The sequence below is a fragment of the Hypanus sabinus genome, chromosome 1 (genome assembly GCF_030144855.1).
Source record: "Hypanus sabinus isolate sHypSab1 chromosome 1, sHypSab1.hap1, whole genome shotgun sequence".
Taxonomy (NCBI): Eukaryota; Metazoa; Chordata; class Chondrichthyes; order Myliobatiformes; family Dasyatidae; genus Hypanus; species Hypanus sabinus.
Window position 1 is genome coordinate 5,317,184 of NC_082706.1, and position 21,306 is coordinate 5,338,489.

Genomic DNA, 21,306 nt, shown 5'->3' on the forward strand with positions numbered 1-21,306 from the left:
CAGGTAATGTTCAGTACCCAACCCTCAAAGTTGTTCACTGGTATGAAAAGGATCATGCAGTACCTCATAAACATAAGAGATTCTGCAGATGCTGGAAATCCAAAGCAACACACACAAGATGCTGGAGGAAGTTCAAAGTACATATATGTCACCATATACAACCCTGAGATTCATTTTCTTGTGGGCATTCTCAATAAATCTGCAGAATAATAACCATCAAACACGAGGAAATCTGCAGACGCTGGAAATTCAAGCAACACACACAAATCACTGGTGGAACGCAGCAGGTCAGGCAGCAACTATAGGGAAAAGCACTGTCAACGTTTTGGGCCAAGATCCTTCGTTAATAACGATAACAGAATCAATGAAAGACTGCCCAACTAGGGGGTAAATCAGAGTGCAGAAGACAACAAACTTGCAAATACTAAAGAAAGAAATAATAATAAATAAATAGTATCTGTAGAGGGAACTAAACAGTAGACCTTTCATCAGGACTGGAAAAGAAAGGGGCAGAAGCCAGAATAAGGTGGTGGGGGAAGGGAAGGAGAGTAAGTTGCCAAATGATAGGTGAGACCAAGTGAGGGGGAAGGTGTGTGTGAGTGAGAGTGTAGAAATGAGAAGCTGGGAGGTAATGGCAGAACAGATAAAGAGCTGAAAGAATTTGATAGGAGAGGAGTGTGGACCATTGGAAAAAGGGAAGGAAGAGGGGCACCAGAGGGAAGTGGTGGGAAGGTGAGAAGAGAAATGGTATATAGCATCTGCAAGGGATGCTTAACTTGTTACTATTCTAGTAGATTCACATACAGAGATATTAGATATTACATCTAACAGAACTCCACTGGGTTAATCACTGGTCTCTCTACTACATTACAATTTACTGTCTGGCATAATGCAAAAAAAAACAACCAAGTAATGGTACTCTTTCGATTTAGACTTCAGGAGGAAGGAAATAAAGAGAAACTCCTCCCATTGTCTGAAAGGTCGAGAACCAGAAAGGCCATAGATTTAAGGTAAGTGGCAACGCAATCAGAAATGGCATATGCAAACTTTAATGAGTGGTTATGATTGGGAAGACCCAGTCCAACAGGGCGACGGAAGAAAAATTAAGAATACTTTTCCATCTGGAACTGGACCGATACCTAAAGGAAACAGGAAAAAGAGAAGGGACACGCTCAAAATGCTGGAGGAACTCAGCAGGTCAGGCATAAACAGTCGATGTTTCCGGTCAAGAACTGGAAAGGAAGGGAGTAGATACCAGAGTAAAAAGGTGAGGGGAGGGGAAGCAGGATAGCTAGAGGTGATAGATGGATCCAGGTGGATGGGAAAAGGGAGGAGATCCAGGGGGAGGTGTTAGGCAGGCGAGAAGAGGTGAAAGGTCAGAGTGGGAAATTGAGGGAGGGGGTGCATGACTTTTTTTAAAACAGGAAGGAGAAATCAATATTCATACATCAGGTTGGAGGCTATCCAGATGGAATATGAGGCACTGCTACTCCACCCTGAGGGTGGCCTCATCTTGGCTCAAAAGGAGGCCATGGCCTGACATGTCAGAATGGGAATGGGAGTGGGAATTAAACCGTTTGGCCACCGGGAAGTTCCACTTTTGGTAGATGGAACTGAGGTTCTCAACAAAGCGGTCTCCCAATTTACAATGGGTCTCACCAATGCAGGGGAGGCCGCATGAGGGGCACCGAATACAACATACAACCCCAGCAGATTCTCAGGTGAAAAGAGAAGGGAAGTAGGATTAACTAGCCCCACTAACTAGTCTGGATTTGAGATGGCCAAGTAATTAGGAGGACCTGAAGATCAATTAAGTCTGCCACTTGAGAAAGTTACCAGAGATGAGGGGTGTTGCTCTAACCTAAGATTTGACATAGGGCATCCTAATTCCTCTGCCCTGTTGGATTCCACAATGTAAATAGAAGAGCTATAGATCGCAGGACTCAATGAGTCCACTAACAATTCTCAGCTCTCACCTCTTTTCTTCATCATTTCAGCAGGACCCTGCTCGAAGATGGAATGGGACTGAATGGTCTCAGGTCTGCCCCTCCCTCGGCCTCGACCATCTCTTTGCCGATCCCTCTCTCGCTCCTTTTTCTCTTTCCTCTGTGATGCATCGTCTTCCTTAGGCCTGCAGTGAGAGAAAAAAATATTACACTTCAGGTTCAGATTTATCACGTGTATCAAAACATACAGTGAAACTTAGCACTTAATTTAACAACCAGCACACTCGAGGTCATGCTGGGGGCAGCCCACAAGTGTTGGCACACTCCAACACCAACACTGCATGTCCACAATGCTCAGCAGAACAACACACCAAAGACAGCAGAATGATCCCACTTCCCATTCCTCCTACCCATTGACAGGCCTCCAATCCTAGGACAGGCCGCTTCTGGGCTTCCAGTCCTTCGCCTTGGATTCTCAAACTACAGACATTGAGACTCCAACTTTAGACTTCATCCCAGGACAGATTAAATTACACACCTGACGACTTCAGTCCATTGCACAAGTAATATTGAGTAAAAGGCTACAAGATTCAAAGTTCTTGCAGTGCGACTCGTTTTAGCTGAAGGAATACTTGAGGATTTATAAAGCCCTGGTGAGGTCTCATTTGGAGTATTGAGAGCAGTTTTGGGCCACTTAACTAAGAAATAATGTGCTGACATTGGAGAGAGTTTAAAGGAGGTTCATGAAAATACTTCTGGGATTGAAAGGCTTACCATATAAGGAGTGTTTGATGACTCCGGGCCTGTACTCACTAGAATTCAAGAAAATATGGGTGGGGGGAGAGATCTAATTGAAACCAATCGAATGGTGAAAGGCTTCAACAGAGTGATGTGGAAAAAAATGTTCCCTGTGGTTGGGGACTTCAAGACCAGAGGACACTGCCTCAGAGTAGAGGGACGACTATTTAGAATGGAGACGAGCAGGAGTTTCTTTAGCTAGAGAATGGTGAATCTGTGGAATTCGTTGCCCTAGGTGGCTGCAGAGTTCAAGTCATTGGGTATCTTTAAGGCAGATAGATTTGTGATTTATCAGGGCATGAAGGGACATGGGGAGAAGGCAGAAGATTGGGGCTGAGAGGGAAATGGATCTGCCATGATGAAATGGAGAGCAGACTCAATGGGCCAAATGGCCTAATTCTGCTCCTATATCTCATGGTCTAGTTCCAACTCAAAATTTTGCTCAACTATTTTGTAATTGGCAATGTTATTGGCAGCTGACATTCCTCTCTGCTTCAACAATTAAAAAAGAGACCTCACCCAAGGTAACAATGTGCTGCAAGTATGACTTTACATGGTGCTATTAAGTTCTCCACCACCTGGTAACTGGATCAAAATTATACCTTTACCCATAAAGAAACAATTTTTCCTTCTTTAATATCTGGTTATCATGTGGACACGATGCCCATCCTGAACATTTGTGTACAGAGACACATAAAGGAACATTAAGCCACTCAAGGCAAAAAGGTGGCAGACAGAACTAAATTTGTGGCGAGGTACTCATTTTACCCAAAGAAACACAGAACTTCTTGTAAAAGCTGAAAGATGAGTAAGAAAAAATTCTCAAAACCTGAGCTTACAGGCATAATATAATCAGAAAAGTTATCTGTAGGGAAGGGAGAGGCGGTATAGGGGGAGAATTGTTGGGAAACTGGTTTTCTCAGGAGTATACTGTGTGCCGTGGCTTACTGATTGGTTGGTACACATTATTTTGTCCCTTTAACTACTTTTATTAACCTGTTTGCTTTTCTGTATTTTCCTTATACAACTCCAACAAAGTAATAGACAATAGACAATAGGTGCAGAAGTAGACCATTCGGCCCTTCGAGCCTGCACCGCCATTTTGAGATCATGGTTGATCAACTACTATCAATACCCGGTTCCTGCCTTGTCCCCATATCCCTTGATTCCCCTATCCATAAGATACCTATCTAGCTCCTTCTTGAAAGCATCCAGAGAATTGGCCTCCACTGCCTTCCGAGGCAGTGCATTCCACACCTGCACAACTCTCTGGGAGAAGAAGCTCTTCCTCAACTCTGTTTTAAATAACTGACCTCTTATTCTCAATCCATGTCCTCTGGTACTGGACTCTCCCAACATCTGGAACATATTTCCTGCCTCAATCCTATCAAATCCTTTAATTATCTTAAACGTTTCAATCAGATCCCCTCTCAATCTCCTCAATTCCAGCGTGTACATGCCCAGTCTCTCTAACCTCTTTGCGTAAGACAGTCCAGACATCCCAGGAATTAACCTCGTGAATCTACACTGCACTTCCTCAACAGCCAGGATGTCCTTCCTTAACCCTGGAGACCAAAACTGTACACAATACTCCAGGTGTGGTCTCACCAGGGCTCTGTACAAATGCAAGAGGATTTCCTTGCTCTTGTACTCAATTCCCTTTATAATAAAGGCCAACATTCCATTAGCCTTCTTCACTGCCGGCTGCACTTGCTCATTCACCTTCAGTAACTGATGAACAAGGACTCCTAGATCTCTTTGTATTTCTCCCTTACCTAACTTTACACCGTTCAGATAATAATCTGCCTTTTTGTTCTTACTCCCAAAGTGGATAACCTCACACTTATTCACATTAAACGTCATCTGCCAAGTATCTGCCCACTCACCCAGCCTATCCAAGTCACCCTGAATTCTCCTAACACCCTCATCACATGTCACACTGCCACCCAGCTTAGTATCATCAGCAAATTTGCTGATGTAATTTTCAATGCCTTCATCCAAATCGTTAACGTAAATGGTAAACAGCTGTGGTCCCAATACCAAGCCCTGCGGCACCCCACTAGTCACCACCTGCCATTCCGAGAAACACCCATTCACCGCTACCCTTTGCTTTCTATCTGCCAACTAGTTTTCTATCCATGTCAATATCTTCCCCCCCCCACCCCCCCCCCGATGCCCTGAGCTTTGATTTTACCCACCAATCTCCTATGTGGGACCTTATCAAATGCGTTCTGAAAATCGAGGTACACTACATCCACTGGATCTCCCTTGTCTAACTTCCTGGTTACATCCTCAAAAAACTCCAACAGATTAGTCAAGCATGATTTACCCTTGGTAAATCCATGCTGGCTCGGCCCAATCCTATCACTGCTATCTAGATATGCCACTATTTCATCCTTAATAGTGGACTCTAGCATCTTCCCCACCACCGATGTCAGGCTGACAGGTCGATAGTTCTCTGTTTTCTCCCTCCCTCCTTTCTTAAAAAGTGGGATAACATTAGCCATTCTCCAATCCTCAGGAACTGATCCTGAATCTAAGGAACATTGGAAAATGATTACCAATGCATCCGCAATTTCCAGGGCCACCTCCTTTAGTACCCTAGGATGCAGACCATCTGGACCTGGGGATTTGTCAGCCTTCAGTCCCATCAGTCTTCTCATCACTGTTTCCTTCCTAATGTCAATCTGTTTCATTTCCTCTGTTACCCTATGTCCTTGGCCCATCCATACATCTGGGAGATTGCTTGTGTCTTCCTCAGTGAAAACAGATCTAAAGTACTCATTAAATTCTTCTGCCATTTCTCTGTTTCCCATAACAATTTCACCAATTCATTCTTCAAGGGCCCAACATTGTTCTTAACTATCTTCTTTCTCTTCACATACCTAAAAAAGCTTTTGCTATCTTCCTTTATATTCCTGGCTAGCTTGCGTTCATACCTCATTTTTTCTCCCCGTATTGTCTTTTTAATTAAGTTCTGTTGTTCCTTAAAAACTTCCCAATCATCTGTCCTCCCACTCACCTTAGCTCTGTCATACTTCCTTTTTTTTAATGCTATGCAATCTCTGACTTCCTTTGTCAACCACTGTGGCCCCTTTCCCCCCTTTGAATCCTTCCTTCTCCGGGGGATGAACTGATTTTGCACCTTGTGCATTATTCCCAAGAATACCTGCCATTGCTGTTCCACTGTCTTTTCTGCTAGGCTATCCGTCCAGACAACTTTGGCCAGCTCCTCCCTCATGGCTCCATAGTTTCCCCTGTTCAACTGCAACACTGACACCTCCGAGCTGCCCTTATCCTTCTCAAATTGCAGATAAAAACTTACCATATTATGATCACTACCTCCTAATGGCTCCCTTACTGCAAGGTCGCTTATCAAATCCTGTTCATTACATAACACTAAATCCAGAATAGTCTTGTCCCTGGTCGGCTCCCGTACAAGCTGTTCCAAGAATGCATCCCGTAGGCACTCTACAAACTCCCTATCCTGTGGTCCAGCACCAACCTGATTCTCCCAGTTCACCTGCATGTTGAAATCCCCCATAACTACTGCGACATTACCTTTGCCACATGCCAATGTTAACTCCCTATTCAACTTGCACCCCATATCCATGCTACTGTTTGGTGGCCTGTAGACAACACCCATTTGGGTCATTTTGCCCTTACTGTTCCTCAGTTCTATCCACAGAGACTCTACTTCTCCTGACCCTACGTCCCCCCTTGCAAAGGACTGAATCTCATTCCTCGCCAACAGGGCCACCCCACCCCCTCTGCCCACATTTCTGTCCCTACGATAGCACGTATACCCTTGTACATTCATTTCCCAGGTCTGATCTCCCTGCAGCCATGTCTCCGTTATCCCAACAACATCATAGTTACCCATTCGCACCTGGGCCTCAAGCTCATCTGCCTTATTTGACACTTCGTGCATTCAGATATAGAATTTTTAGCCCATTTCTCCTCTCTCTGTTTGAATCGCTGCCTATTGTGCTTAACCCAGCTCCCCAAACTCCCATTGGGCTATACACCCCTAGAATTTTGTTCTAAAATCTTTAACAGGTATACAGAGCTTCCTTTGTGTGCAGATACCCCTTGCTGCTGAATCAGAAAAGAAAAAGGAACAAATTTTAAATATTTTCCTTACACTAATCTCCTCTCAGCACCCAATTGCACATTTTTTTCCCCCAGTGCCTCATCCTGCTAACCTTCTGTAGTTACTACAAAATAAAAACATCCACATATTCTAAATGAATACTTACTCTTCCTTAACTTTCCTGCTGATGATGTTTGGAGTGAATGTTTTCTGTAAGAGAGGAGATTCACAGTTAACATCAGCAAATGGCTATAGAATTAGCCTCAACAGTTATCTCATGCCATTCATTGACTTAATGGAACCTGAAGGCTCACAGACCCACTTCTCAGTTGTACAGCACCGCGCCACAGAGGGAGATTCCCAACAGACGGGGTGGGGGGGGAAGGGGAGCGCCCTGCAAGGGGGCAGTTACGTGTCCTAATGGGACATTAGGGGAAATAGAAGTCACTGGGAGGCACTCAAAATTTTTGGGGTGGGGGGTGGCACAAGAGTCACCGTAACTTGAGGCATTGACCTGACCAACTGTTAGTATAGCAGGTATTTCCAAAAAAAGGGATGAGGCACTGAAACAGAAGAACAATAGCTCTGCAGGCGGTGAGCACTCGTCATCACAACACAGCTGAAACTCGGCAATCTCATTCTACCTCACCAACCAAACAGACATTATTCGGGATGCATAAATTAGCAACCCAAGGTGCCCAACAGTTCCCGTTCACTCGCAGCACGGAACAGGTTCATGCAATTTATCAGTTAGCAAGTCAAGTGCACCCTCTCAACTTTCTCTACAGATCTTCGGAGAGCAGGTTGCATAACAATACAGCACTGGCCGGAACCAAACGGTGAAATAAAGCCAATCAGTGAACCTACCGAACCTGACAATTCCTCTTGAGGTGTTCAAAGCGACCTCGGCTTCCTATGTGCAGTCAAGAACCACTTTTGGGGACTATGAGACCTTAAGTGATTGGTCAATCGTGTTGACTGGAACAGTGTAAAGGTAGCTTGCCGAACAGCAACTCTATCCTGACTAATGTACAGATTCCAATCTCAATCCTTGTCAACGTAATTTTTGCTGTGTGATCACCTTCATCTTCGCCTCGCCATTTCTTTGGATGCCACTACCACTGTTCCATCCACGTGAACTCGCTGTCGTCATCAACATCCGATAGGCATTCACAGCTTTTGTTGATGTTTTATTTTTATTTAACACTGGTAATGATGGATAAGTACATAAGGTGTGATCTCAGTGAGTCTGAAGGCAGTGAAGCCTTGAATTCTAATCCCGCTAAAAAACAGAAACTACAGAAAGTGTGTTGATACAATGTTACATACCTGCAGTATGGTTTTATTCTCCTCCCATCAGATCAGTGACGGCCCATGTATCTTATTTGTAATACTGTACTAATGAAGCCATGAAACCATCAAGATTGCAGGAACATTTTCGTAAAAGACACTGTGAAAAGGCTACTTATAGTATTACTCAGTTTTAGAAGATGAAAGAAGAATCTGAAAAGCATAGCACACTGAGTCTTTTGCCAAGAAAGCTAAAAGTGACCTTGATAGTGGTCTCATAAGGAGCTTAGGAGGACGATGACACCTAACGGTGACTCCTTTGCTTGCATCTTCGGAAACAGCTCTATTTCTATCTTTCATATCTCTTTCCCCCCCTTTCAAGGTTCTTTTGAAGACCCTGGAGTTACACGCTGACTTCATTTCTTTGCAGAAATGGGACCCGCTCTCGGGGCCTAACAACCGACCACTTTTCGATATGCCAAGGACGCGGCCTGGAAGGCTAGTGCCCCTTCAGGGTGCCGGATTTCCAGGGCTCTGGAGGCGGGCGGATTCAAGGAATCTGGTGTGTCGTGGGAGTACACGGAAGATCAAAAGCAGTGAGCTGGCTGCGTGTCCAGAGACCCGCGATCTTTGGGCCCAGAGTTCGGAAAAGGTAACGCAACAGACTTTTAACACCATAAATCAGTAAGTTGTTTGTTATTTCTCCCCTCTGACTGCGAAACAGGGATGACTCTTTTTCCTTTATTAGGGAGAGAGAGAGTCTGTGGTATGTTGAATTACCAGCTGAACGAGTAGTCTTTGGGGTACTGCATACTTGAGTGCTCGGTGGGGGTGCCGATACTTTTTGCTGGTGGGGGAGGGGTGGTTGTTGCTTTGCTGCTGCTTATTCGTGGGAAGGGGGAGTTGAGGGGGGGGGGCTTTGTGATTCTAACATTTTTAACTATCATTCAGTCTTTGGGGCATGCCTCTGTTTCTGTGGATGTCTTCAAAGAAAAAATATTTCAGGATGTACATTGTATACATTTCTCTGACATCAAGTGTACATATTGAACCTATCCTAAATGATAGCAAAGTGTGGAAAATCTCATACAATTGGTGAAAGATTAATAATGCCTGCGGTATCAGAAGTGCTCACCACTGTTTTCAAAGTGGAAACCTGTATCTGAAAATCAATTCATCTGCGTAATAACTCTGTAGCTCATCGTATTGACAAAATGAGTGAAGACATTGAGTATCAACTAGGCACAAAGCTACAAAAAACAGAATCGGAGATACAACTGGATGAGTCAAATGTGCGAGACGAGGCACTGCTAATAGCATATGTATAGTTTACCAAAAATGGAAGTGTTTATGACGAGATTCTCTTTTGAAAAAAGTTAAAAACAAATATCAACGGAGAATCAATCTACAACCAGCTCAAAATGTATATTGAGGATAAAGGTATTCCAATAAGGAATATGATTCTTGTGCAACAGATGGAGCACCATATATGACAGGTCACCATGTTGGTTTAGTGGCATTTATGGAAAAAGAGATTACAAGTCTGTTTGCAATCCTTTGTGTAATTCATTGTCAACACCTTTCAGCCAAAGACTTCAGCCAGCAACTTTTTTTTCCAAGAACGATTCAAGGATTTGAACGATTTGGAAATTCCAGACTGGATAATTAATCAATTTCTTTGCAAGGTGAAAGAAAATGAAGAGAGCTTGCAAGAAGAAATTATCAAAATTCAGAATGATAAAAAGGCAAAAATGCTTTTCAAAAATGTTGGCTTTTGTGGTATGTGGCTATACTGTCATACAAAGTTTTCCGGTCTTTGGAGAAGAGTGAAACTGCTCTTCATTGCTTTTCCATCCTCTTACCTTGTTGAAAGAGGCTTCAGCACAGTGAACCACACACTCACAAAAAACAGAAACCACCTGGACCTTGTTGTGCATGGGAACTTAAGGCTTTTGCTGTCACAACTTGAACTGGATATTTCAACTCTTGCCAAAAACCATCAAGCTCAAGGATCACATTGACAATGAAGCTGCTGTACAATACACAAGTACTAGGTAAGCTAGGTCTAAAGACAAATAAAATTTTAAAGCAGAATAATTTTTCTCATGTCAGCATATGGTAGATATGTTTTTACACTATGGGGATGCTGGGAAGTATGAGGATGAAGATCAGACCACTTTTTGTGAGTAATTAGTGCAGTAAAACAGGTGATTGCAAAGGCTTCACAAACTTTTTTCTTGTAACTGTACCTATCCAAACTTCTCTTAAATGTTACAATTTAATCTGCATCCACCATTTCCACTGGCAGTTCGCTCCACACTTGCACCACCTTGATAAAGAAGTTCCCCATCAGATTTCCTTTAAATAGTTCACCATTTTACTCCAAAACTAAGAAACTAATTAATCTACTAACCCATACACTTTTGGACTGTGGGAGGAAACTGGGACACCCAGAGGAAACCCACACAGTCACAGGGAAAAAGTACAAACTCCTCACAGATGGCACCAGAATTGAATTCCAACGTCCCCAGCTGCAATAGCGATGTGCTAAATGCTATGCTACCATGGATGTGGATCTGTAGTAACAGAGACCAGCCAAAAAAAAACAGGTTTCATTTAGAGGCAGGTTAGTGAACCAGATGGCCATCGCTAACATTAGCTCTATACTCCACATTTACCCACTTAGTAGAGTTTAAATTTTCCAAATGACAAGGCAAGACAGAGAATGGAGAAGCAGCAAATAGGGTGCCAATTCTTAGAAATTTATTTTGTACAAATTTTGCACATCAGTTGGTTACTAGCGTCAGAACTGTCAGCGTTAGCCTGCCAACTTGAATTGGGTGATGTCATTCCATACCAGAACACTGAACAGGAAATATGATGGGTCAAGGGAAATACGACCAGTCACATTAAGAAGTGTGGGGGTGGGGAACAGTGTGGCTAACTGCAGAATTGCACACGGTACATTCGACACCACATTCTATTATATAACTTGTTGACATGGAGAGGATACTTCCTAGAGTACAGAAGTTTAGGATCACAGGACACAACCTCAGAATATAAGGAACTCACTTTCTGTAGTGCATTTCAGCAGTATTTGATTTCTTTTGTTATGTGCCATGTTGTATGATGTGGGCAATCATGGTCTTTTCGTGACCATGACTGTTCTTGGGAAATTTTTCTACAGAAATCATTTGCCATTGCATTCTTCTGGGCAGTGTCTTTACAAGACAGGTGACCCTCAGCCATTATCAATACTCTTCAGAGATTGTTTGCATGGTGTCGGTGGTCACATAACCAGGACTTGTGATATACACCAGTTGCTCATACAACCATCCACCACCTGCTCCCGTGGCTTCACATGGCCCTGATCAGGGGCTAAGCAGGTGCCACACCTTGTCCAAGGATGACCTGCAGGCTAGTGGAGGGAAGGAGCACCTTACACCTCCTTTGGTAGAGATGCATTTCCACACTGCCACCCAAGTATTTGAGTAATATTGCAAATTTATTGTTTAAGCATTCTTGTTGACTTAAAATAATTCATTATGATTGCATGCAAAAATAAGTGAATTACATACATCAGGATGCTACCACAAGATACGTGCATGCCTCACTTAAAAGTAAACACGAATTAAGGACTTGCATCTCTCTGCTCTCCTGTTCTCCACTGAATTAGTGTAATGTTTTGGAGTTACAGAACAACATTTTAGAACAGAGTTGAGGAGGAACTTCCTTCACTAGAGGGTGGTGAATCTGTGGTATTCATTGCCACAGACTGAAACATCACTGATTCCAAAAAGAGCATGTACGCACTTTGTGAGAACAGTAGAAAGTTGTTCAGGCAAGTTGGGAAAGGCAATTAAGATGTCCACTTTGCTTTTGAGATGAGGAGGAATTTCTTTAGCCAGAGGGTGGTGAATCTGTGGAATTCACTGCCACAGGTGGCTGCGGAAGCCAAGTTATTGGGTATATTTAACGTGGAGGTTGATATGTTCTTGATAAGTAAGAGTGTCAAAGGTTAGGGGGAGTAGGTAGGAGACTGGGGTTGAGAGGGATAATAATTTGTTTGTCCATCCTGGTGGTAGTCTTTCATTGATTCTATTATGTTTCTTGGTTTTACTGTGATTGTCCACAAGAAAATGAATTTCAGGGTTGTATATAGTGACATACATGTACTATGATAATAAATGTACTCTGAAGTTAGAAATCAGCTACAATGGAATGGCAGAGCAGACTCGAAGAGTCAAATAGCCTAATTCTGATCCTACATCTTATGGACAAGGTGACAGAATCAGAGATCAGTCCTGTGGACCTGCTAACATCACATCCACAATCTTTGTTTGACAATGTATTAAGGCCCTATATAAACAATTTCTGTCTACTTAAATCTGAAGTACACTGAATCAATGCACAACAATCTCCCACAAGCAGCAATAAAGGACCAGTTTTACTGATGTAATTTTACAGAGCAATATTGCTCAGAACCATCAAATGAACTTTCTAACCACTGTTTTGAATATTTTATGTCCACAACAGGAGTTGTGTAGATTTTGTTTGACATCTCCACCAAGAGATGCGAGATAATGTTGCAGCTCACTTAAGTATTTTGTTCAGTTCTGGTCACCTCATTTATCGGAAGGGTGTGGAAGCTTTAGAGAGGGTGCAGAGGGGATTTACCAGGATGCTGCCTGGATTAGAGAGGGTGCAAAGGAGATTCACCAGGATGCTCCCTGGATTAGAGAGGGTGCAGAGGAGATTTACCAGGATGCTGCCTGGATTAGAGGGGGTGCAGAGGAGATTTACCAGGATGCTGCCTGGATTAGAGAGGGTGCAGAGGAGATTGACCAGGATGCTGACTGGATTAGAGAGGGTGCAGAGGAGATTGACCAGGACACAGCCTGGATTAGAGAGGGTGCAGAGGAGATTTACCAGGATGCTGCCTGGATTAGAGGGGGTGCAGAGGAGATTTACCAGGATGCTGCCTGGATTAGAGAGGGTGCAGAGGAGATTGACCAGGATGCTGACTGGATTAGAGAGGGTGCAGAGGAGATTGACCAGGACACAGCCTGGATTAGAGAGGGTGCAGAGGAGATTCACCAGGATGCTGCCTGGATTAGAGAGCATGCCTTATGGGGACAGACTGAGCAAGTTAGCGCCTTTCTCTTTAGAGTGAAGGAAGATGAGAGGTGACTGGATAGAGGTGTGCAAGATGATAAGGGGTATTGATAGAATGGACAGTCAGTACATTTTCCTGGGGTGGAAATGGCAAATACAAGAGGGCATAATTTTAAGGTGACTGGGGGAAAAGTATGGGGGGGGGGGGATGGGCAGGAATGTCAGAGTTAAGTTCATTACATAGAGAGTGGTTGGTGCATGGAATGCCCTGCCAGGGTGGTAGAGACAGATACATTAGGGATATTTAAGAGACTCTTAAAAGCAGACACAATTTTAAGGTAAGTGGAGAAAAATACGGGGGTGGGGGGAATATGTTAGATGAAGTTTTTTTTAAAAAACACACATACAGAGCTGTGTGTACATGGAACATGCTGCCAGGATGGTGGTAGAGGCAGATACATTAGTGACATTTAAAATAGATACATTAGCGATGATTAAAAATAGAGGGGCTTTGTGGGAGGGAAGGGATAAATAATCTTGGAGTAATTTACAAGATCAGCGTGACATCATGGGCCAAAGGACCTGTACTGTAGTGTTCTGTGTTTTATGTCCAAAAGGATGGTGAACCTGTGGAATGCTTTGCAAGATGGTTGTGGATGGAGGCCAGGTCATTGGGTTTACTAAAAAGGAGGTTGAGACAGCAAGTGCTTCAAAGGTAACGGGGAGATTTGAGAGGGAAAATAAATCTGCCGTGATTGAATGGCAGAGAAGACTCACTGGGCCAAATGACCTATGTCTTATAGTCTTATCATTGACAACCCAACTCTCAGAACTGCACTAATGTCAACTCAGATCATATGCTAAAGTTTCTAACAAGCTTTGGTTTACTGACAGGTTCTTCAGCAACACCACTCCATCAAAACCTTGCCGCATGTTTGAACCTCTGCTCATTAAGCTGCAATATTAAAACCTGACTGTGGGAACAGGAAACAGGAACGAGAAATCACATTGGCATACGTACAGGAAGGCTAACAGCCGAGAGGAACACAACATCAAAACTTTACTGGCTTTTATAGCTCCAGAAATAAGCATCTCTCCTTTTATTTCTGCCAGGTTCTGGGAACCGGAAAAGCAAATGTACAGGCTTTATGATGGCGCAGTGGTTAGCATAATTTATTAGACTACCAGCAATTACTGATCAGGGTTGAATTCCTGCTGCTGTTTTGAGGAGTTGTATGTTCTCCCTGTGACCGTGTGGGTTTCCTCCCACAGTCCAAAGATGTACAGTTGGGTTAATGAGCATGTTATACAGGTTTCCCCCGCTATTTGAAAGTAGAGCGTTCCTATGAAACCTTTTGTAAGCCAAAATGGCATAAAGCAAAGAAGCAATTACCATTAATTTATATGGGAAAAATTTTTGAGCATTCTCAGACCCAAAAAATAACCTACGAAATCATGCCAAATAACACAAAACCTAAAATAACACTAACACATAGTAAAAGGAAGAATGATATGATAAATACACAGCCTATATAAAGTAGAAATAACGTATGTACAGTGTAGTTTCACTTACCAGAATTGGGAAGATTTAGCCAAAACCAATTTGTAGGGGGAGAAAGAAATCGGCACGTACACGCATGCGCACACACCTGCCCGCGCAAGGCTTCACGGTCATGGCAGTCTTTCTCGGGGTAAACACACGTATAAAGCGGGCACCTTTTATCATAAAAGCAAAAAACCTCTTCGGATTTCTTTCAGTTAGTGAAAACAAGTACTAATTAATGTAGGTCTTTTGTAAAAGCGAAGCGGCGGAAAGCGAACTTTCGTAAAGCGGGGGACACCTGCAATGGTGCTGAAAGTGTGGCAACACTAGTGGGCTGTCCCCAGTACGATGCTCACTGATTTGAGTTGAGGCAAACAGCACATCTACACTGCATGTATCAGTGTACCTGAAACAAATAAAGCTCAGCTGCATCTCCAACCAAAGCCACTAACCTTTCTCATTCCTCCCAGGGTTAGGTCTCGCGAGCGGATGGAAGGCAGGCGGCCAGGTGTGACAGTGGCTGAATTCCGGCGGCCCGGCAGGCCCCTGCCAACCGTAATGGCAGGTCTGATCCCGCTGGGGTTGCCAGCATCTCCGCTGGGGCCCCTGTCAGTCATCGTAGCTTGCTACTCTGCGGAATAAAATGAGTAGTTTCAAACGTCTACGTATATAGAGAGACATTTTAGCCATGACTTTACAAAGGCTCATTCCCACCAAGTCAACCAAACAGTACAGTCTATGCAATGCCCAGAGCCCGAGTTGTTTGGCACGGTAGTGAGGCAGTTAGCATAATGCTTTTCAGTGCCAGTGATCCCACCACTGTCTGTAAGGTGTTTGTATGGTCTCCCTGTGAGTTTCCTCTGGGTAATCTGGTTTTCTTCCACATTCCATGGACATCCAGGTTAGGGTTAGTGAGCAGTGGGCATACTATGTTGGCACCGGAAACATGGCGATATTTGCAGGCACGTCTTGGACAGTGTTGGTTGATGCAGATGACGCATTTCACAAATAAAGTGAATCTAATCTAAAAGAACTACACATCCTCGCCAGTTTTAGCATTTCAGATTCAGAATCAAGTTTAATATCACGGTGTATGTTGTGAAATTTATTAACCTCTTACAAAAAAAAAGGAACTAAAAAGTAGTGAGGTAGCGTTCATGGATTCAATGTCTAATCAGAAATTGGATGGCAGAGGGGAGGAAGCTGTTCCTGAATCATTCAGTGTGTGCCTTCGGACTCCTGTACCTCCTTCCTGATGGTGGCAATGAGAAGAGGGAATGTCCTGGGTGGTGGAGATCCTTAATGATGGATGCTGCCAAAATCAGCTCTCCTTAAAAAGCCAGGAAATTTCCAGGGATAAAATGGCACAGTGCTGCTTTCCCATAATTCCAGGGACCCAGGTTGTCCGTGAAGGGGTTGCATATTCACTCCATGGGGGGAAAGGAGGAACACAAGCCAAACATCCGCAAATGGGACTTGTTTAAGTGCATTCCTCCCGCATCTCAAATATTTATTTCTAATGATCCCTTAATGGAAGTTAATGGCAAAAGAGAATCAAAGGGGAGTTGCTGGGCAAGTACAGTATGTGAGAAAGCCACAAGGAAACAGGGAGATAACAGGGCAGGAATGGAACTAATGGGATAGATATCAGAATGCATCCAATGGGCCAAATGCCCTGCTCCTGCAATGGGACACAAAGAGATTTTTAAAGATTGGCTTTCACCTCAAATCATTTTCCAGTCCCAGGACTGTAGCCTTGTTGTTAATAGTACTTCCGAATGCATCATTTCTATCAAATCAAATCAGGGAGGACTATGCTAGGGGGTGCACGCTAGTTTCGCCATGCTTCCAGTGCAAATGTAGCATTGCCATAACTTACTAACACTAACCATACATCTTTGGATTATGGGGGAGTAACTGGAGCGCCTGAAGGAACCTTCACGCTGTCACAGGTAGGGAATTGAAACCAAATCAATGGTCGTTGACGCAGTAATAGCGTCATGCTAACAGCTACACTGCTGTGAATGAGATTCAAACCTGGTTCTCCAGTCTGTCCCTCTCTTTGGTCCACAATCAGTTCCTCTACGGGACAGTTATCATAATTTATGAATCTGGAGATCGTTATGAAGGATGAACAGCTCTGATGGGCAGAAGGGTGCAGAGTTGCCCATGTCCTGTCCCCCCCCCCCGGGAGAATCACAAACCATTATTGTTGCTATGCTGCTCATGAGAGAGAGGGATGGAAAAGAAAACATACAAGAACACCTGCTACAGATAAGAGAGGGGAGTGAGACTTGTTGATTCACCGTATTATGACTTCTGAGAGGGTTATTTATCTTATACCATTCTGTTCATTAAAATTCCTCAGTGGACAGCCAGAGTGGGCTGGTTTGATGGACACAGCCATTTAAAATTGATTGACAACTGAGACCCCGTGAGTAGGGATAAAAGTGAGGTCTGTGGAGACACCCCTCAGACACACCATTGAGCACTGATTTGAGTGTTGGAACCCACGGGAAGGTGTGGGGGATCGGAGACCGAACAAGGAGGTCAGTCAGTTAAACTCAGTGTTACAGCAGGGCCGGTGGGGGCTTGTGTGTGTGTCCACTCATGCCAGAGTGATGAGTCCACCACGGAAAAACGGTCTAGCTGAAGGACAGAGGGGTCATTAACTGAATGGCCACAACAACCACACGATGGATCAAGAACACAAAGGGAGGTTTGCCTGACTGTAGCTGTTACTGCTCACTCGCTCTCTCTCTCTCTCTCTCTCCCCAACAATTACAACACAACAACCACTATCTACCTCAGCACGTATGAACTGAACTGAATTTTATACTTTTCTATGACAATTCATTATCCCCTAGACATTGATAGAGCTTGTTCATTATTGCTTATTATTATTCCCACATTTTTAGGTTTATTATTGCTAACATTTATTATCTATATATTTGCATTATTGATATTGATTTGCTTATTTTACTAATAAACACTTTTGAATATAGTACCACCAGACTCCAACGGATTCTTCTTTCTCTGCTGGTTAGACACCCAGTTATGGGGTATGTAACAAGATCAAGAGAGTACCTTGCATTGAGGATGGAGGAGAATGCCAAGAGGGCAAAGAGGTGCCATGGCAGATAAAAGAAAGGAGAATGGTGAAAAATAATTCTAAAAATATATTAAGAGCAAAAAGGTAAGTAGGAAGAGAGTAGGTCTCTTTAAGAATCACAGCAGAGCCATGGGAAATTACTGGGGTCTTACATGAATACTTCCTTCAAGAGGACCACAGCCTTGTCATTGGGTTTGGAGGCTTGTGTCCCTCAATGACCCGGAGAGCTGTGCTGGCTGGAGTCAGCACCTTGTGCTTTGGCTTTTGGTAGGGTCACCCATGTCAGTCAGGTAAAAGGGTAGAGGCCAGACTAAAAGCAGCTCAGAGGTCCTCCAGGTTCGGGGGTTCAGCTCAGGGCTAACAACCCTGACCAGTAAAACAACATTTTTACGGAATCAGCAATAAAGAATCCTCCTACATCAGAGTGTGATGCTATTCCTGAGTCTCCAGCCGAGACTTACAGTGTTGACAGAGGTGAAAACCGAGAGGAAGCCCTGAGCACTGTCGGAGATGGAGGAGGCTCTTCATTGCTGCCCGAAACACTGGCAGCGCAACGGGCAGTCCAAGCCGAAAGTAAATGAAGACTTGTTATTACTGCTTATGAAGAAGGGCATGAAAAGTACTGAATTCCAGGGAGGGAACAGTGATATGCTAAAGCTGCTGCAAAACAAATGTCACTTCCTGTCAACATCACAAAGATACAGGCTTTGAAATGAATGAACTTGGATAAATCGATGGGGTCTGACCAGGTGCAAACTAGCATGTTATTGGATGCAAGGGAAGAGATTCTGAATCAGAATCAGGCTTATAATCACTGACAGATATGAAATGAAATTTACATTGCAGCAGCAGTACAGGTTGCTTAATATGTGCCCTATCCTATGATGTGAACTACCATGGTCTTTCCATGACCATAATAGCTCTTGGCAAATTTTTCTACAGAAGTGAATTGCCATCGCCTTCTTCTGGGCAGTGTCTTTACAAGATGGGTGACCCCAGCCATTATCAATACTCTTCAGAGATTGTCTGCCTGGTGTCAGTGGTCACGTAACCAGGACTTGTGATCTGCACCGGCTGCTCGTACGACCATCCACCACCTGCTCCCATGGCTTCACGTGACCCTGATCAGGGGGCTAAGCAGGTGCTACACCTTGCCCAAGGGTGACCTGCAGGCTAACACAGGGAAGGAGCACCTTACACCTCCTTTGATAGAGACGCGTCTCCATCCCACCATCCAAAGCAGTACAGTGCAAGGATCTAAAAATCTATAAACGACAAAAAACATAGTTTTAAAAAATGAGGCAGTGTTTATAGACTGTTCAGAAATCTAACAGCAGAAGGGAAGAGGTTGTTCCTCAACCATTAAGTATGCATCGTCAGATCCTGTACCTCTTCCCTGATGATAGTAATGAGGAAAGGCATGTCCTGGAGAGTTAGGGTCCTTAATGATGCCTCCTTGTTGAAACATTGCCTCTTGAAGATGTCCTCAATGGTGTGAAAGATTATGCTCATGATGGAGCTGGCTGAGTCTCTAACACACTGCAGCCTCTTGCATTCCTGTGCTTTGCGGTCTCCATACCAAGCTGCCATACAACCAGTCAGAATGCTATCATGCCACAATCACCCACATCATCTCTAGAAGCTTGTATGTTCTCTGGTCTGGTGACATACCAGTCTCCTGAAACCCTTAATGAAATATGGTCACTGGTCATCTTATTTGTGATTGCAAAAATACATAGAGGCCAAGATAGATCCTCTGAGATGTCGAATCCAGGAACTTGAAGCTGCTCACACTTTCCACCTCTGACTTCTTATTGAGGATGAGTGTAGTGTATGTTCTCCAAACTTCTCCTTCCTGAAGTCAAGTCAATTCCCTGGTCTTGAGCGTAAGATTGTTGCTGTGATATCTCTCAACCAGCTGATCTATTTTATCTCACACTTCTACGCCTTCTCATTCTACCATCCACGTTGGTTTCGTCAGCAAAGTTATAGTGGGTAGTTGAGTTGTGTTTAGCCACACAGACCATGAGGGTAGATAGAGTAGAACAGTGCACTAAACACAAACGTGTGAGGCGTGGAGGGAAATAGTCAGGGAACAAGGAGGCCCTGGCAGAAATGCTTGTGTCTTGCTTAGCCACAGGTGAAGTACCAAGTGGCAAGAGGAATGCTAATGTTGTGCCTTTAAGGCAGTAGGCATACACCAGGAATGAGAGTCGTGCATTAGTAGTAGAAAAGTTATTGGCAGTGACTGTAGGGAGCAAGATTTATTGGAAATTGAAAAATTTTGAGTGGGGCTTCGTGTCTGGGAAAATGCTATTGGGGGGGGGGGGATGTCAGAGAATGCAGCCGAGAAGGAAAATAAATCAGCCATAATCGTTTGCTGAAACAGAACGATGGGACGAATGACCTAATTCCGCGCCTCCGTCTTATGATCCATATCGATGGCATGTTTAGTAAGTTTCCAGAAATCAGAATTGATAGGTCGGGAACTGAGGGGCATGGTGGATGGAGTGGGGGGAGGGGCGAGGAGCCGAGGGAGGACTTGGGGACGAGGATGGGGTGGGGAACGGGGATTGAGTTGGGAGAAACGGGGTGGGGGTGGCTTTGAGGGTGAGGTCAAAGCATGCGGTACCCGGGGGACCCACAGCATTAGGCCTCAGTTACCTGCACACGTGTTGATTCCCCTGTCCCGCTGTGCCGCTCTCGCTCTCTCTTCTTCTCCCTCTCCTCGGACTCTTACACATTGCAGAATTGCCGCCTCCCCTTCCAGCACCCCCAGTCTCCCCAGACAACCACCGCTCACTCCCGGCTCTTCTCAACAACCATCTTACTGCGGGGCAAACTGCTACCTTTCTATAAATGAGCATGCGCGACGGACATTGCCCCGCAATGACATGGCGCTGAAAGTGGAGCAGAAGAAGTGAAGAAATTGCAAACTCGAGAAAATCTGCAGATGCTGGAAAGCCAAACAACACACTCAAAATGCTGGAAGAACTCAGCAGGCTTCACAGCATCTAAGAAAAGAGTACAGTCGACGTTTCGGACCGAAACCTTTCGGCAGGACGAGGGGTTTCAGCTCGAAACATCGACTATACTCTTCCTAAATCCTGTATGCTCTCTGAGTTCCTCCAGCATTTTGTGTGTATCGGTAGTGAAGAAATTGTTAACGTTTAATCTGGCCTCATTCTGATGCTTTCCACAAATTTGGCTCCATATCCCTTTGAATCAACCTTTTAATAGGTTAGTTATAATTGAGCACAATCTTCAAATCACGTCCCAAACACAAAGATTAGGTGTAAAATTAGATGTAATCAAATAGGAAATTGATCAAGAGCTTCTTCATTTGTCAATATTTGTTTTTATTTTGCTTAACTGCCCTTCTGTGGAAAAATTTGTCAAGAACAATCAT

The 21,306-nt window shown here is 44.0% G+C and overlaps 1 protein-coding gene across 2 annotated transcripts in view; it reads right to left on the reverse strand.

Annotated features, from left to right (window-relative positions):
• polr3d (polymerase (RNA) III (DNA directed) polypeptide D) overlaps positions 1-20,734 on the reverse strand; it is a 42,898-nt gene extending 22,164 nt beyond the window's left edge. Inside the window, exons 1-4 of one of the 2 annotated variants that reach the window (XM_059963233.1) lie at positions 20,562-20,734; positions 15,238-15,411; positions 7,004-7,047; positions 1,977-2,131 (exon numbers count right to left, since the gene is read on the reverse strand). In XM_059963233.1, coding sequence (XP_059819216.1) covers positions 1,977-2,131; positions 7,004-7,047; positions 15,238-15,402 — 364 coding nt within the window. In that variant the 5' untranslated portion in view covers positions 15,403-15,411; positions 20,562-20,734. Of the gene's footprint in view, positions 1-1,976; positions 2,132-7,003; positions 7,048-15,237; positions 15,417-20,561 lie in introns of both variants that reach the window. The other variant, XM_059963232.1, reaches the window with a different exon arrangement.
• Positions 20,735-21,306: the final 572 nt, after the last annotated feature.